The 17764-nt window shown below is 48.7% G+C and overlaps 1 protein-coding gene across 5 annotated transcripts in view; it reads left to right on the plus strand.

Moving 5' to 3' along the window:
• Positions 1–17764, plus strand: part of Cul9 (cullin 9) — a 43379-nt gene that overhangs the window by 2094 nt on the left and 23521 nt on the right. For all 5 annotated transcript variants that reach the window (XR_015045979.1, XM_029471325.2, XM_085833197.1 and 2 more), the window contains 12 exons: positions 444–1047; positions 2481–2635; positions 3578–4081; positions 4915–5050; positions 5172–5368; positions 5640–6042; positions 6447–6639; positions 13270–13477; positions 14982–15178; positions 15521–15738; positions 17078–17324; positions 17402–17507. Coding sequence is in view for 4 of the 5 variants with exons in the window: in XM_085833197.1 (XP_085689323.1) it covers positions 444–1047; positions 2481–2635; positions 3578–4081; positions 4915–5050; positions 5172–5368; positions 5640–6042; positions 6447–6639; positions 13270–13477; positions 14982–15178; positions 15521–15738; positions 17078–17324; positions 17402–17507 (3168 nt within the window). In the remaining variant the exon portion in view is untranslated. The remainder of the gene's footprint in view (positions 1–443; positions 1048–2480; positions 2636–3577; positions 4082–4914; positions 5051–5171; positions 5369–5639; positions 6043–6446; positions 6640–13269; positions 13478–14981; positions 15179–15520; positions 15739–17077; positions 17325–17401; positions 17508–17764) is intronic.

Consider the following 17764-nt stretch of genomic DNA (forward strand, 5'->3'; position numbering starts at 1 on the left):
TGGTTTTCTCCATAAAGTTAAGTGTTAGGGGGTGACCTCAGGGGGGGTCTCCAGATAAAGGATAGGAAAAGAAGAACCCACAAAGTAGCAAAGACCAGCTTACACACACACACACACACACACACACACAGTTCCAGGCCTCACACATCCTAGTCAGGTGCTTGGCTTTTGAGCTAGAGCTCAAAAGCCCCCTTCCTTTCCTGAAATGCCTTCATCGCATCTCCTTGCTCCGTTCACACCGTTCTTCTCTTACATAATATATATGTTATATAAATATAATACTCATTTACTCCGTCCTATTCTCTGTCTTTTATTGTGCTCTAAATTCCACCATGCAGCCCACCCATTACCACCCACCTCACTTACGCCTCAAGATAGTACCGCACTCCGTGTAGTCGGTTCATCTTTCACATACTGCCTGTCTGTCTCCTTGTGTATCCCAGGAGATCAGGATGGTAGGGGAACGGCGAGCAGGGAACCTTATGGTACCCTTGGGGCCTCGGCTGCAGGCGTACCCTGAAGAACTCCTTCGACAGAGGCCTGGACATGATGGCCATCCCGAGTACCTGATCCGCTGGAGTGTCCTCAAGTGTAGTGAAGAGGGCAAAGTGAGCTCAGAGGAGGAGAAGACGGAGCATCTCCTCATGTGGCTGTCAGCCCCAGAGGTCTACGCCAACTGCCCCATGCTATTGAGGGAGCGGCCACTACCCAAAGGCCCGCAGCACGAACCCGCTGGAGAGGTGGGAAGCTTCCCACGAGACCCTGGAGGCCTGGATGAGTTGGCAATGACAGAGATGGAGGCTGATGTCCGGGCACTGGTGCGCAGGGCTGCCAGGCAGCTGGCGGAGGGTGGGACCTCGAGCCTGACGGCTGCCGTGCTTCACACCGTCCACGTGCTCAGTGCCTATGCCAGCATCGGGCCTCTCACGGGAGTCTTCAGGGAGACCGGAGCCCTGGATCTGCTCATGCACATGCTGTGCAATCCCGAGCCTCAGATCCGTCGGAGTGCAGGCAAGATGCTCCAGGCTCTGGCAGCCCATGATGCTGGTAAGAGGAGGTGGGGGAGGGGAGCAGTGGAGGGGGGAAGGTGGGAAGTAGGGGGGGCGACACAAGGAGTAAGACAAGAGATAGCAGAGAGTTCCCAACCATGACTTACTAAGTAGCAACTCAAGATAAAAGAACAATAAATGAACTGGTTATTCCTGGTACACACAGGACAAAAGCTCAGGGTATGTCTGCCACTCGCCCTGTATGGCAGACAATAAAGCGGGTCGATTTACATCAGTTGAATGTTTGAGATGTATTTTTTGGTTGTGAAATTAGTATGCGAGTTATAGCCAACTTTAAAAACAAATTAAAATATCCACACACCATTGCATGCCTTTAATCCTAGCACTTGGGAGCCAGAGGCAGAGCCAGGTAGATCTCTGCCGATTCAAAGCCAGCATAGTCTACATACTGAGAACTTGTTCTGAGAAACCAATCAAAACTATCTATCTATCTATCTAAATGCATATATATGTGTGTGTGTGTGACATATATATATATATATGTGTGTGTATATATATATATATATATATATATATATATATATGAGTACACAGAATTTAGTAATTGTAAATTTTGTAGCCAGACTTTTGCTACATTGTGGATTCTTCTTTTTCCCACACCTCCCCCCCCCCTTTTTTACCCTCTATCACTAGATAAGAAAGAAGGATGGGGACAGGTGGGAAGGGAAGAGATCCCTAAATCTAATTTCTTTTATTTTCTTCTTCTTCTTCTTCTTTTTTTTTTTTTTTTTTTTGGTTTTTCGAGACAGGGTTTCTCTGTGTAGCCCTGGCTGTCCTGGAACTCACTTTGTAGACCTGGCCTCGAACTCAGAAATCCTCCTGCCTCTGCCTCCCGAGTGCTGGGATTAAAGGCGTGCGCCACCACGCCCGGCTCCTAAATCCAATTTCTTGTTTCTTCTTTGAGCTCAGCTACTAACAAACTGCAACTAACCCCCCAGAATGACTGACAGTCACCCACCCCACCTATCAGGGGTCAAACATTTATATACCTTCTGAAAAGTTCCAGAATTCCAAACATCACACTGTCACACAAACTATTGGCATCGGCTTCTGCTAGAACCTGAAGCAAATCACAGCCAGCTGCTGCGAAGCAGCCCTGTACCCCACACCTGAGATTAAAGCAAAAACATAGCATATTTCTGTGAGTTTTAAAGAAACCAAAATTCCAGAATTCTACCGCCAAAGTTTAGGAGTCTGACATTATGTTTCAGTTCTCCGTGTGTGTGTGTGTGTGTGTGTGTGTGTGTGTGTGTGTGTGTGTGTTTGTGCTAGGTTACGCGTAAAGGATATTTCTTGCTTTGGGTCTCAGCCCCAGAGAAGTGTAAAGCCTTCAGGGAAGAGAAGGCCTAGGATAGGCAGGGGACAGTCTTCTGCAATGAGGAGGAGATCTGGACTCGGTGTGGCTTACAGGGAGCCGGGCTCACGTCCTTCTGTCACTGAGCCAACATGACGGCATTGAGCAGCACATGGATTTTGACAGCCGCTACACTTTACTGGAGCTGTTTGCAGAGACCACGTCCACAGAGGAGCACTGCATGGCCTTGGAGGGCGTCCACCTTCCTCAGGTACTCTGCCAGCTGTGGACCCAGGGATGCTGGATATTAGCACCACTTCTCCAGCTGTGATTCAGGACTGCGGGTTAACATCTGAGTAACCTGGAGAGCTAACCAAAGTAAAGGTTCACGACCCCTTCTCAGCCTCTCTGATTTGGAATTTCTATTACCAAAGCCCAAGAGTAGGATCTGGGCTGATGGCTCAGCAGGTTTGAGCTCTTGCCATAGAAGCATGCTAACCAGAGTTTGGATCCTCAGAGCCCACACTAAACTGGGTGATTTATCCTGCCTACAGTCCTAGCAGGCAAGAGAGAGAGAGAAGGGATCGTCCAGGCAAGGTAGGTAGCCAGATCAGCTAAAATGGTAAGCTCTGTGTTCAGTGACAGAGGCTGTCTTGATATGTAAGGCGGAAAGAGATGAAGGAAGATACCTGCTGCCAACCTTGGGCCACCATACCTGTGTGCACACACATGTGCATGTACCCTCAAACACAGGTACCACATATGTACACCACACACACAAGTATACACAAAAGCAAACACAAGAATCTGTGGTTTAAGATAATTCCTTTATTGGCTAGAGATAGAGAAATGGTTCAGCAATTAAGAGCAATGGCTGCTCTTGCAGAGGACCCAGGTTCAATTCCCAGCACCCACATGACAGCTAACAACCACATGTAACTCTGGTTCCAAGAGATCTAATTGCCCTTTCTAGCCTCCACGGGCCCCAGACACATATGTGGTACATAGACATACGTACATACAGGTAAAACACCCGTGCACATAATTTTTCAAAAAAGATAATTCCTTTGTGTTTCTTAGATGCATCTGAGAACCACAGGTCTAGGAACAAGGTCTTCACACTTGTTTGTAGAGGAAGATGCTGAGGGCTGGGGGTGAAAGCGGGATGGGGGTGGGGGGGAGGTGAACTTAAACCAAGGGTTGTATCCCGCAGATTCCTGGGAAGCTGCTCTTCTCCCTGGTGAAGCGCTACCTCTGTGTCACCTCCCTGCTGGATCAGCTGAATAACAGCCCAGAGTCAGGAGCTGGGGACCAGAGCTCCCCGTGTCTCACAAAGGAGAAGAGCCGGGCACAGCAGGAGCTAGAGTTCAGTATGGCCATGGGCAATCTCATTTCCGAGCTGGTGCGGAGCGTGGGCTGGGCACGGAACCTCAGTGAGCAGGGCTCCTTGCCGCCCAGGCCATCCCGATCCATCTTCCAGCCGTGCCTCTCAGGCCCTCCGCCTCTGCTGCTGCCCACCATCGTCACTACACCCCGGAAGCAAGGGCGGGCCTTCCGAGGTCGTTCTGAGTTTTCTAGCCGCAGCGGTTATGGTGAATACGTTCAGCAGACGGTGCAGCCCGGCATGCGGGTTCGCATCCTGGATGACTACGAGGAGATCAGTGCTGGGGACGAGGGCGAGTTCCAGCAGAGCAACAATGGCGTGCCCCCTGTGCAGGTGACACGGATGGACCTAGTCTGTGGTGGTGGTGGCTGGGCAGCTAGGAGGTTCTGACATGCCACCCAAGGAGAAAGCCTTCAGGTGTGGCCCTTCAGGGCATGGCCCGAGGGTGTAACTCAGCTGATGGAAAGCTTGCCTAGTGTATATGGGGTCCTGGGTTTGACCCCAGCACCACGTAAAACTGGGTGTGCTGTCGCATGCTTGAAATCTCAGGATGGAGAGGAAGAGACAGGACTAAAGTTCAAGGTCATCTTTGGCTAAGTAGCAAGCTTGAGGTAGCTTTGGCCACATGAAACTCTGTTTCAACCACAGAAAGAAAGGAGGGCCAGGCATGGTAGCATGGCTTAAGCCTGGCCCTTAAGAGGGAGAAGCAGGCAGATCTCGGTAGTTTTGAGGCCACCAGCCCGTTCTACATGGCAAGTCCCAGGACAGCCAGGGCTACCTAGAACCTATCTAAATGATGACAATGGCGATGATAATAGAAAGAAAAGCAAAGAAAAGCCCCCAATTGTGGAGTGGTTATATAAAAATAAAATACAAGAGAGGGTTCAATTTTAATGGGCAGAGAAAATTTGGTAGGGTAGGTGGACTGTGAGGTCACAGGAACTTGTATCCAGGAGGCAAAAGTGCTATACTGAGATACCTCCAAAGCTGTCAGCGGGGGAAGATGCTGAGTGTGCAGGCAGAGGCCATGATGGTTGGGAAGAAAGGCAGGGCCACTGACTCCCCTTCCTTGCAGGAAGCCTTGAGCTATGTGGAGAGCCTAGCCAGCTGTGCTCAGGCCCAGAGCTCAGAGAGCTGAGTTCTTTCTACCCTTCATTTCCTTCCAGGTCTTCTGGCAGTCGACTGGCCGCACCTACTGGGTACACTGGCACATGCTAGAGATCCTGGGGCCGGAGGAAGCTACTGGGGATTCAGCATCCGCATCTGTGGAGAAGGGAGCAGGGGCAGCTGTACTGGGCACAGGTGAGCCTAGGAGAGGATGCGGACAGCCTGTTTGAAGCACAGGAGCGCTGTCCAGCACTAAGCCACCTCTGAGCAGAGGCTGCTCCAGAGGTTCAGACACTGACGGTTGCTATATCCTCAGTGTGTCCCTCTTGGGACTGGAAGCCCACACATGGCCTGTACTCACTGCCGTATCTCCAGCCCGAACCCCAGAAGAACGAGGAGCCAGGGTACCTGACCCAGGCAGAGTGGTGGGAGCTACTGTTCTTCATCAAGAAGTTGGACTTGGGTGAACAGCAGCCAATTTTCCAGAATCTGCATGAGAAACTGGATGAGGAGGTACCAGAAGCCCGAGAGCTCTGGGCAGAGGGATGTGCTGGGTTAGAGGTAGGCACTGCGGGGGGGTGGGGGAGTCTGACTGTGGAATGTCACGGAGGAGGAGGGGGAGCTGCTAACGGTTGAAGCCTATGGAAGTCCTGCTGGTGAAGAAGGCATGCTTTGAGGGTCTAGTATGCAGAGGATATGAGCAAATGCAGGGGTGGCTCTTCCATGGCTCTTCCTAGGAACTTTGTGTCTATTTGTCCATGAAACGGACCTTTTGTATTGGCAGGCCCTGGAAGAAAAGGCCCTGGGAGAGCTCTCTGTGCCCATAGAGATGGCTGAGGGTGTGCTACAGGTTCTCAGCAACCGCTTTGAGGGCAGCAACCTCTACGACCTGCTCAATTCCCGCATCTACACTAAGTACGGGCTACTGCCCAAGGAACTGGGGAGCTTGCCGTCGTCATGGCGTCACTCCTGTACCCCAGAGCCAGAGGAGGGCTCAAAGTCAGCTACCAACTTCTCAGAGAAGGAAGAGGCCTGCAGAGCCAACGCTGTGCCCCCAGAGGCAGAGATAGAGCTTGCCAGTGCAAAGACAGAGCCCCCCAAAGCACAGAGTGACTCCCAGCTGTTTAATCAGCTTCTGGTGACTGAGGGGATGACCCTGTCCCCTGAAACACAGGAGGCAGCTACTGGTGAGTTTGGTTCTGGGAGGGAAGGCAGGGACATTAGAACAGGACTTAGATTGGTCCAGTAGAAGTGGGTAGAGTGGAGGGGAAACGTGGGAGGAAGAGCCCTTCCTGGGGAAAAGCCTGCACGAACCCCCACGTGTCTCTCCACGAGCTTGACTGTGTCTAACTGACAGCCATCCCTTTCTTCAGTCTCTTTGGAAGAGGAGAGTCTGTTTTGCGGGCATCTCGAGTGTGTGACTAGATCCTTCCCATACCATTGGAGCCATGAAGCTATAAATGCTGAGCTACAGTAGTGAATACCATTGATACCATGACTGGGCTTGATTTTGAAAAACTTTGCAGCTTTTTAAACTTTAAAAAAATATTGACAACTGTTTTAGCGACTGCCTTTCCCTCACTAATTGCAGAAATGGCCAGAGCCTTGCGGGGTCCTGGTCCACGCAGCTCCCTGGATCAGCATGTGGCAGCAGTCTTGTCCACTGTGCAGATCTCCAGCCTGGATATGAACCTGCAGCTGTCAGGGCTCTGTGCCCTCTCCCAGGCTGTGGAGGAGGTCACTGAGCGAGACCACCCCCTGGTCCGTCCTGACAGATCATTGAGGTTAGCAGTGTTGCAGAGGGAAGGGTTTGGATTGAAGCTGAGCCACTAAGGACCATGGGGGAGGGAAGAGGAGTGACATCATGAAGGCAGCAAGGCTGGGGATGGAGGAAGCACAGAGCAAAGACCAGTGAGCTCGGAAGATGAATGATACAGGGTTCTTTGAGCACTCCCGAGGATGCACATGCGTGCGCTCATTATGTCTGTCTCCCACCACAGAAATGATGAAGCCATTAGTTCAATATTATTAATATCATTGTTATAGTTCTCAGAGAAACCTGCTTGGGGTTCCGCAGAGTCAGAGCCAGGCTGCAAACCTAGGTCCTTTAGCCCTAGTGTTTTTTCTTTAATTTTGTTTTCAAGCCAGGTATGGTGGCACATGCCTAACTGTAGCCCTCAGGCAGGTTATGAGCTTGAGGGAAGATTGTCTAAATTTTTTCTCTCCTCTTTTTCTTCTGTCCCAAGTTTCTTTGTATTTTAAACTTTTTTTTTAAAATCTGATTTCTTTATTACACAAGTGCAGTTTCATTTTGAAAACATCTCATAATAAAATTACTGAATGAAAAACCCTGCCGGGGTGTGGTGGCACATCATACCTATCTCTGATTACAGAGCTCTTGAGTTGGAAGCAAGTTTGAGGTCAGTCTGGGAAGCAAGGGAAAAATTAGAGTGGGTTAGTAAGAAACGAGGGAAGAGGGGCGACAGGAATCTGTCGCTCAGACAGGAGGCTGCTCTGTGCTGTCTTAGGGCTGTGATTCTGCAGCAAAGCTTAGGGGCAAAAAGCCCTCCCTACTGCTGTTGTCAGAGTACCAAGCAGACCATTGACAGGTTTAATACCTGGTTGCTGTTTGGGGACTAGAGAGATGGCTCAGTGGCTAGGATTACTTGCTGTTTGTCCAGCCGGCCTGAGTTTGACTCCCAGCACCTACATTAGGCAGCTCACAAACATCTATTACTCTACTTCCGGGAGACCTGGTGCTTCTTCCGGCCTCCACAGTCAGCCACACGTGTACATACCTCCAGACAGACAGACAGACACACGCATTATAGTATTTTAAAAAGTATAAGTTACATCTTTTTAAAACCCCGATGCATAAAAGCATTAAACCTGTGCGTGTTATGCAGGTGGACATAGCATGGGTCTTAACTTCTGTGGCATTTCTGTGTGCCCACCCTGTGTCTGTGAGAGCAGTTTCTCCGTGTCAGTCTTCACAGAGCTGTTTATTATCTTCGTCGATGTGTGCAACTGTGATGTGGCAGCTGCTAAGTTCAAGTACACAGCTTTCCTGTCGCCATTTCCCTCACCACGGCCAGCACAGAATGGCTTTTTTTTTTTTTAAGATTAATTTATTTCATTTATTTATGTGAGTATACTGTAGGTGTCTTCAGACACACCAGCAGAGGGCATCAGATCTCATTACAGGTGGTTGCTGGGATTTGAACTCAGGACCTCTGGAAGAGCAGTCAGTGCTCTTAACCACTGAGCCATCTCTCCAGCCTGCAATATTGCTTCTTAATGGATCAGATGGGCACTTTAATGTGTGTGTGTGTGTGTGTGTGTGTGTGTGTGTGTGTGTGTGTGTATGTGTATGTGTGTGTGCTAACATATACTGTGGCATGTTTGTGGAGAACAGAGGACAACTCGAGCATGTTGGTCCTCTCCCTCCACCACGTGTCTTCTGGGGAGCAAATGCAAGACATTATACTTGGCAGCAAGTGTCTTTACCCACAGAGCCTGTCTGCATTCATTTATTAGTTCTGATGCCCTTAGGCATGTTTGCATGTATTTGTTGTGTTTCCATAAATATCTTACCTTTTTTCCTACTTTTATCGAGCTGTTGCCTCTTTCTTTTTTTTTTTTTTTTTTTTTTTTTTTTGGTTTTTTCGAGACAGGGTTTCTCTGTGTAGCCCTGGCTGTCCTGGAACTCACTCTGTAGACCAGGCTGGCCTCGAACTCAGAAATCCGCCTGTCTCTGCCTCCCGAGTGCTGGGATTAAAGGCGTGCGCCACCAACGCCCGGCCTTGTTGCCTCTTTCTTATAGATTTTTTTTTTTTTGGTTTTTCGAGACAGGGTTTCTCTGTATAGCCCTGGAACTCACTTTGTAGACCAGGCTGGCCTCGAACTCAGAAATCCGCCTGCCTCTGCCTCCCGAGTGCTGGGATTAAAGGCGTGCGCCACCACGCCCGGCGGAAGGTTATATTTTGAGATGGAGTCTCTCTCACACTGTATTGCCTGGCTGACCTTGACTTGTGACTCTCCCATGCCAGTTACCGGCCTTGGCATCCATGTGGTGGGTAAACTGAGGCAGGCAACCGTTGGAGGTCAATGCTTAGAGCTACTGACGGGGATGCATCCAGATACCTACAGGGGCTGCTGCCAGTGGCTGCCAGAGATTAGAGAAGCCACTCAGCAGACTCTTCTCTGAGGGAACCAAGCTTAATTTACTTAATTTTTTTTTTTAAAGATTTATTTATTTATTATATGTAAGTACACTGTAGCTGTCTTCAGACACTCCAGAAGAGGGCGCCAGATCTCGTTGCGGATGGTTGTGAGCCACCATGTGGTTGCTGGGATTTGAACTCTGGACCTTCGGAAGAGCAGTCGGGTGCTCTTACCCACTGAGCCATCTCACCAGCCCAATTTACTTAATTTTTATGAGACTCCCTGAACCTGTGATATTAAGTAGGATTCTCTATTTTTTCATTAGAAGGCACTGGAAGCCTTTCAAAGAGATGCTGGTGCTCTTGTGGCCAGTGGAAAGAGCCCTTAACTCCATGGGGCTGGTGAGAAAACAAAGGGAAGAAAGAAACTTCACACACACACACACAGTGGATAAAGCAAAAGGCAGAGTCCAATAACTTTATACACATAAATACATACATATATGCATGCATGCATACATACATACATATAATGCAGAAGTATATATATATATTTTTTTCACACATAGAATGGTTTTCAGCAAGCAGGCTCCAAGCATTTCACACACACACACACACACACACACACACACACACACACACACACACACACGATGGATGGAGCAAGCTCCAACACATACCCAGACAAGCTTTACACATATACACACATACATACATACACATAGTCATGGTTGATGGGGAGAAGGAACAACATGCCAGCCCCATTCACACAAACCTTACACGTATGCATACATGCACACACAGTTGATGGCTAGAAGGAGCCATGGCCCAGCCCTCCACACTTTATTCTTTCTGCCATAGCTTCTCTGTCCCAGCAAAATCTCTGAAGCAGCATAAAATTACAGTGTGTTATGTTTTGGTTTTCTTCTAGTGAATGATTATGGAAAAATAATGTGTTCTTCAATATGTTTACAAGAAATAGCATTATGTAGTACAGGTAAAGAAAACAAATTATTCCCCCCAAACATTCATAACTAAGCAACTTGTTATAGATTAACATAGTGTAAGCAAGCAAGGGAGTCTTCTCAGCCAGGTTCTCTCACTGGCAGGGGGCAATTTGCAGTTACAAAAAGAGGAGCAATTATTATTTATCTTTAAAAGTAATCTTGTAAGAATCTTAAAAGAATCACAAATCTAAACTTCTATATAAAAATCAGCCTTATCTACCTTAAATGCCCAGAATACATATCTACTCATCAGCAATTCTTTAAGAAATCATATCAGGAGGCTGAGGACAAAAATGAGTCTAAGAAATCATTCAGTCCCGCCTCAGTGAGACACACCAGCCAGGGCTGCCATTGTTCTTGTTCCCTGACCATAAACAGTCCCTAGCTTAACTAATAAGAGTGTGCCTTTCTCAACGTCAGATTGTTCCCTAAGATTTACTACATCAGAGCCAGTAGTGAAAACATCTCAGCCTAGCTTCACTAACAATTTTATTTTTCCAAATGTTTTCTAAGGATGCTAGTTATAGCTGACCATCTGCGTCTCTAAGTTCTTCTCTATGGAGATGGTTGAATGATTAATCTGCCCCAGCAGCAGGGCGTGAAAGAGCTTAGCATTGTTACTGTGAGGGCCAGAGATGCTGCCCAGTGAGGGACTGGAAGCTCCTTAGAGTTTTCATACAATTCTTAGGTTAAGAGGGATTCGAGGGCAGCAAGCAGAGCAGAACTCTGTAACAGTGGGAAGTCCTCAAGACCCGTGGTCCTCAGGGCCACACCGAGGCTCACCCACATGGCTGTGGTAACCTGTGGGCCGCATTCTGTGAGTTCAGAAGCCATTTGTTGTTCCTCCTGTGTGCCCTCAGCAATCCCACCTCCACCCCCACGTGTCAGCCTTTCTCCTGCCGGTTTTCTCTGGCTCCTGTTGTTTGCCTCTTACCTTTGTAGTGTCTTTCAAAAAATGTGCCAACATTTTTAGGTTGCTATAGTTTTCAACATTTTATAGCTTCTAAAAGTTTCTGTCTAATTAAGAAAGTCAATTCTCGGGCTGGAGAGATGGCTCAGTGGCTAAGAGCACTGACTGCTCTTTCAGAGGTTCTGAGTTCAATTCCCAGCAAGCACGTGGTGGCTCACAACCATCTGTAATGGGATCTGATGCCCTCTTCTGGTGTATCTGAAGACAGCTACAGTATACTCATCATATATATAAAATAAATAAAATCGAAAGAAAGAAAAGAAAGAAAGGAAGGAAGGAAGAAAGGAAGGAAGGAAGGAAGGAAGGAAGGAAGGAAGGAAGGAAGGAAGGAAGGAAGGAAGGAAGGAAGAAAGACTCTCAGCTAAAGAGTTGGCTCAGGGTTAGGAGCCCTCTCCTCTCCATACACTGTTCTAAAGGACCCAGTTTACCTCCAAGTCCCCACATCAGGAGGCTCTCAGACTCCTGTAAAGTCCAGCTCCAGGGGATTCAGTGCATATGTGAACACACACACACACACACACACATGCACTTTAAAATAAAAATAAAATCTTAATAAAAAAGAGTCCGGGCAGTGTTGATGCACGCCTTTAATCCCAGCACTTGGCGGGCAGAGGCAGGTGGATTTCTGAGTTCAAGGCCAACCTGGACTACAGAGAGAGTTCCGGGACAGCCAGGGCTACACAGAGAAACCCTGTCTCAGGAAAAAAAAAAAAAAAAGGTTCATCTATTTTAGGGTTAGAAAAATGTATCGCTTCTGGGGGTATGTTTGTACACTTGTGTGGGGGTGTGTGTACAAGGTCAGAGGTCAAATGTTGGGTGTCTTCCTCAGTCTCTCTCCATCTTATTTTTTGAGACAGAATCTCTCACTGAAGCCAGAACTCATGGATCTGGCTAGGCCTGCTGGCCAGCCCCAAACTCATCCCATGTAATACATCAATGTGGCTAGGCTGGCTGAGCAGTGGACAACCCCAGGCTCTCAGCCCAAGGGTCTTCCTGTCTCTGCCTCCTCAGCCACCCGCTTTATCACGTTCTGGAGATCTAGAGTCAAGTCTTGATGTTTGTAGAACAAGCACTTCACTGTCTGAGCCATCCAGCTCTGGAAAAACATTTTCTTGTTTTTTCAAGAATGCTTATTACTTCTGGTTTGTTTGTTTGTTTGTTTGTTTTAACATTCATTTCAAATTTGACTAGGAATTTATTTTTGCAAATGGCGTGAAGCAGAGTCTAATTTCTTTCTTTTTTTTTTTAAAGCAAGATTTATTTATTATTATACATAAGTACACTGTAGCTGACTTCATATGCACCAGAAGAGGGCATCAGATCTCATTACGGGTGGTTGTGAGCTACCATGTGGTTGCTGGAATTTGAACTCAGGACTTTCCGAAGAGCAGTCAGTGCTCTTACCTGCTGAGCCATCTCGCCAGCCCTCCAGAGTCTAATTTCTTTGTTCTTCAGGTGGATGGCAGATGACAATGGTGTCACATTTGCCTGTCTCTCTAAGGTGTTAGGGACTGAACCCAAGATTTCACCCAACAACGAGCACGCGCCATCTCTGAGCTGTGACATATCTGAGCCCAAGAGCATGACGGGCTTGTTGTTTGCTTAGAGGGTTTTTTTTTTGTTTTGTTTTGTTTTTTAATCTTATTTCACATTTTGGCTTTTATTTTGCATTTTGGCTTTTTAACTTTTGGAGACAGGGTGTCACACTGTGTTTAAGACAGTTCTGGGCAGTTCTCCTGTCTCCCTCCCAACTACTGAGGTCCCAGCATGAGCCACCGTGCCCAGCTCTGCCATCTGTTTCCCAGTGGTCCCATCTTGCTCTCTGGATGATGTCTGCCCTTACCTCTTTTGTTATCTCCTCATCTCTTAGGCTCCTCTGTATTTGTCCCAGAGTTTCAGTTACACACTTTTGGTTCTATTGGATAACTAGAAGCATTAGAGTTTGCAGACACTCCCTAACTGTACTTATGTATTTCCCCCTCGTCCCACATCTGCCTGCCATTTTTTTTTTAACTTTTAAGCCATTTGATTAGAATGACTTTAAATCTATCGATTCATTTGAAAAGATGAAGCAAGGGTAGTTAGGATGCAGAAATGGGGTGTGTGTGGGGGTGTCAGGAGTGAGACCGAGGCCAGGAAAACAGGTTTCAGGGAGAAGAAGAGCACACCGAGTCTTGATGGACGGAGTTAGGCAGGGGCTCCGCTGGCATCAGGTCTGGAGAGTTGGGCTCGGCTCCTTGGTGTGGGGAGTCCCAGTGTCTTTCTCCTTCTCAGAGAGAAGCTCGTGAAGACCCTGGTGGATTTGTTAACCAACCAGGTGGGAGAGAAGATGGTGGTGGTGATGGCCCTGCGCCTCCTCTACCTGCTCATGACCAAGCATGAATGGCGTCCGCTCTTTGCCAGGGAGGGTGGCATCTACGCTGTGCTGATTTGCATGCAAGAATACAAGACATCCGTCTTGGTGCAGCAGGCAGGACTGGCAGTGAGTACACTGGGCAGAGCCGGACAGAGTGATTGATGAGTGATGGGCAGGGGGATGGCTGTGGACCCTGAAGGGTTCCTGTACTGATTCAGACCAAGCAGTGGGTAGTGAAGTGGAAAGGTAAGATGAGCTTTAAGAATGTGATCTAGGGGGGGGCTGATGAGATGGCTCAGGGGGTAAGAGCACTGACTGCTCTTCTGCAGGTACTGAGTTTAAATCCCAGCAACCACATGGAGGCTCACAACCACCCGTAATGAGATCTGATGCCCTCTTCTGGTGCATCTGAAGTCAGCTACAGTGTACCTATGTGTAATAATAAATAAATCTTAAAAAAAAAAAAAGAATGTGATTGGGGAGCTGGAGAGATGGCTGAGCAGTTAAGAGCACTGTCTGCTCTTCCAGAGGTCCTGAGTTCAATTCCCAGCAACCACATGGTGGCTCACAACCATCTGTGATGGGATCTGAGGCTCTCTTCTGGTGTGTTTGAAGATGCTCATATAACATAAATCAATCTAAAGATAAATAAATACATAAATAAAATGTTTTGAAAAATAAAAAGCATGTGATCTGGGTGGACTTGGCGCTGGGGTGCACGGCTGCGGGGAGGTAGAGTGGGGTGTTTAAGGACGACCCCAGGTGCTGGCATGCAGCTCTGTGGGGAAAGGCGCTTGCTTTCAAGCCTAACAACCTGAGTTCCATCCCTGGAAGCCACATGGTGAAAGGAAAGATCCAACACTGGAAAAAAGAAAGAAAAGAAAAGGAAAGGAAAGGAAAGGAAAGGAAAGGAAAGGAAAGGAAAGGAAAGGAAAGGAAGATGGATGGATAGATAGGTACTGTCTTAGTTAGGGTTTTATTGCAGTGAAGAGACGCCATGACCCCAGCAACTCTTATAAAGGAAAGCATTGAACTGGGGCTGGCTCACAGGTTCAGACAGAAACAAGTCTGATATCGGCAGCAGACAGACCTGGTGCTGGAGCTGAGCCTTCTCCATCTCATCCACAGGAGGCAGGAGACCGTGCCACACTGGCCTTAGGAGATAGCTGAGGACAATGTGATTCAGAAAGGGCAGCAGGCCCAACTGGGGAACCGTGGGTTTGGGGAGCCCAGGAGTAGAGAGAAGAGCCTGTGGTTGTACTCCTCGCATTTAGAGTGTTCTATTTGTATCCCTGTCTTTGCTCCATTTCCTTCCCTGGACCCCCTTCCTCCCTCTGTCCTATCCCTTCCCTCCTCCTCCTCTCCCCTCCCTTCCCCCTTCCTCCCCCTCAATCCCCCCACCCCTGTCCCTTCACCTTCTGTTCCATTTCCATGTCTTATGTGATCCATCTGCCAACGGTGCAGCTACTCCAGGGTTTAGGGTCTAGAATAATGACAGCAGTGTCCTCTTTCCCTTTGGTGTGGGGCTGGGGATTGGACCTAGGGCCTTGCACATGCTGAACAAGAGCTCTACCACTCGCATGTGATGGCTCTGTCCGCCCCTAACTCCACCCCTACTTCTTTCTTGCAGGCGCTCAAGATGCTGGCCATTGCTAATTCCTCTGACGTCCCCACTTTCGTCCCCAGCCGAGATTCCATCCAACCTCTGTTTGATACCCAGATGACCAGAGAGATCTTTGCCAGCATCGACTCTGCCACCCGCCCAGGCTCCGAGAGCTTACTCCTCAGTGTACCTGCGGCTGTGGTCCTGATGCTGAACACCGAGGGGTTAGAGCTTACCCTCCAGACTCTAAATCCTCGCTGTACCCCAAAACCCATGTCTCCGGGCTCCCAGGCTCCACAGAAATTATACCTATGTTGTCCCCTCTGGATAAACACACTGGTGGCCCTCTCAGAATGTCACTGGAAGAGAGACCAAGTTGATGTAGGTGGTTCCCAGGGAAGGCAGAAAAGCTGACTTTCTTCCATGGGGTTGTGGTAGTGGTCAAGGTCTGATGGCGAGGAGTCCTTCCTCGGAGGGACCACTGAAGACCCCTCCCAGCCCAGCCGCTCTTGTCCCTCGCCTCTGTTGCGTTCCCTGTCAACTTGTTGGCTCACCCGTTCTCCCAGGTGCTCCTCTGCAGTGAGAAACGGCCTGCTTCTCCTTAACCTGCTTCTATGCAACCACCACACCCTGGGAGACCAGATCATAACGCAGGAGCTGAGAGACACCTTGTTTAGGCACTCGGGGATAGCACCGGGGACAGAGCCAATGCCCACCACTCGCACCATCCTCACGATGCTCCTCAGTCGCTACTCAGAGCCACGGGGAAGTCCCGAGCGAGCAGGTACCATGGCGGGCGGGATGCTTTGCTGAGGAGGGACATGTGCCACACCTGTGACCAGGAATCTAAGCTTACGTTCTAGTCACTTAATGAAGGACACAGCGTCTTCAGGAAATGCCTGAAAGCTTTAGTGCTCAGGTATAGGTGTTTTTGAGAGGAGGGGAGGAGATGTGATATGTAATGGTCTCGAACTTGGGATATTCTTGCCTCGGTCTCCCAGGCGTTCACAGCACCTGTGTGCATCTTCATAGCATGCCTGATCTTTTTCTTTCTTTGAAAATCCATTTTATCGGCTGTGAGAATGCTTACTCCAGCTTGTTTCTTGGGGTCACTTACTTGGAAATATTTTGTCCAGCCTTTTTTTTTTTTTTTAAAGATTTATTTATTATTATATGTAAGTACACTGTAGCTGTCTTCAGACACACCAGAAGAGGGCATCATATCTCATTACGGATGGTTGTGAGCCACCATGTGGTTGCTGGGATTTGAACTCAGGACCTTCGGAAGAGCAGTCGGTGCCCTTAACCTCTGAGCCATCTCATCAGCCCCCCCCCCATTTTTTTTTCTTTTTTTCTTTTGGTTTTTCGAGATAGGGTTTCTCTGTATAGCCCTGGCTTCCTGGAACTCACTTTGTAGACCAGGCTGGCCTCGAACTCCGAAATCCACCTGCCTCTGCCTCCCACGTGCTTTTTTTTTTTTTTTTTAAGATTCATTTATTTTCTTTATATGAATACACTGCAGCTGTCAGACACACCAGAAGAGGGCATCAGATCCCATTACAGATGGTTGTGAGCTACCATGTGGTTGCTGGGAATTGAACTCAGGACCTCTGGAAGAGCAGTCAGTGCTCTTAACCACTGAGCCATCTCTCCAGCCCCTGGCATGCCTGATCTTAAGCAGAACTTGTTGACCAAAAGGAGGACTATCATCGATGTTATAAGACATTTTTATGTTTTAAAAAAATAGGTAAAAATGCAGGCATATGGACACGGACCACAGTAAGCGGTATGCGTCCTTGAGTCTGTGTGTCTGAAGCCTCACTCAGCAGTTTGGGGATGTTCCCATCAGCACAGTACTGTGTACATAGCTAGCATTTAATAGTGGAAGGTGACTGGGATGTGGTCAATGCAGCTTACACTGTAATTGCTTTCTAAGTAAAGTTAGGTCTACATTGGGGACCAGAAAAGAATTCATATACTCTGATAAACTATGATACAGACATCCTCAATGTGGAAAGGAGGTTTGCGGGGGGCAGGGGGCAGCTTTCTGGATGGCACCGTTTGTGGGTTTGACTGATCTACAAAATGACTCTCGTTTTCCCTCTGGTGTGTCTGCCCGGCAGTGCTGGAGACCCCAAGCACCCAGAGTCAGGATGGGTCCCCCGAGTCGCTCATCCGGTCCCTGGTGGGGGACCTGTCGGCAGAACTCTTCCTTGACTTGGAACGTGTGCTGTGCCATGAAGGCAGCCCTTCAGCTGCCGTGAGGCCCCTCCTCAGGCGCCTCCAGCAGGAAACGCAGCCATTCCTCCTGTTGCTGCGGACTCTAGATGCCCCCGGGCCCAACAGAACTCTGCTGCTCACGATACTCAGGTAAAAGGTCTGTCCAGGCTCCGTGCACAGGGACCGAGTGACTGCCAGCACTTTACGTGTTCCCTTCCCTTCCCCAGGGTCATGACCCGACTGCTGGATCATCCTGAGACAATGGTCCTCCCCTGGCACGAGGTCTTGGAGCCCTGCCTCAACTGCCTGAATGGGCCAAGCAGTGACTCTGAGGTACCAGATCCCCAGCAGGGGTTGGAGGAAGGAAAGCAGAAGTTGGGCCACCACCTGCCTAGGGAGGCTCTAGGGGTTCAGTGAATCTGTGTAGGTCTGAGGGTCTCAGGGCACTGTGGTCTCTGGAGGAAGGAGAGGAAGGCTGGTGTCACTCAGCAATCCAGACGGGCCTTGCTGTCTCCGAGCCAGGGTTTGTACATCATGGAGTAATGTCAGACAAAGGCTAGCCCTTGGGGTAGTTTGATCTTGGCAGGAAG

The sequence above is a fragment of the Mus caroli genome, unplaced genomic scaffold (assembly GCF_978045245.1).
Source record: "Mus caroli unplaced genomic scaffold, Mus_caroli_1 scaffold_18, whole genome shotgun sequence".
In the NCBI taxonomy this organism is placed as follows: domain Eukaryota; kingdom Metazoa; phylum Chordata; class Mammalia; order Rodentia; family Muridae; genus Mus; species Mus caroli.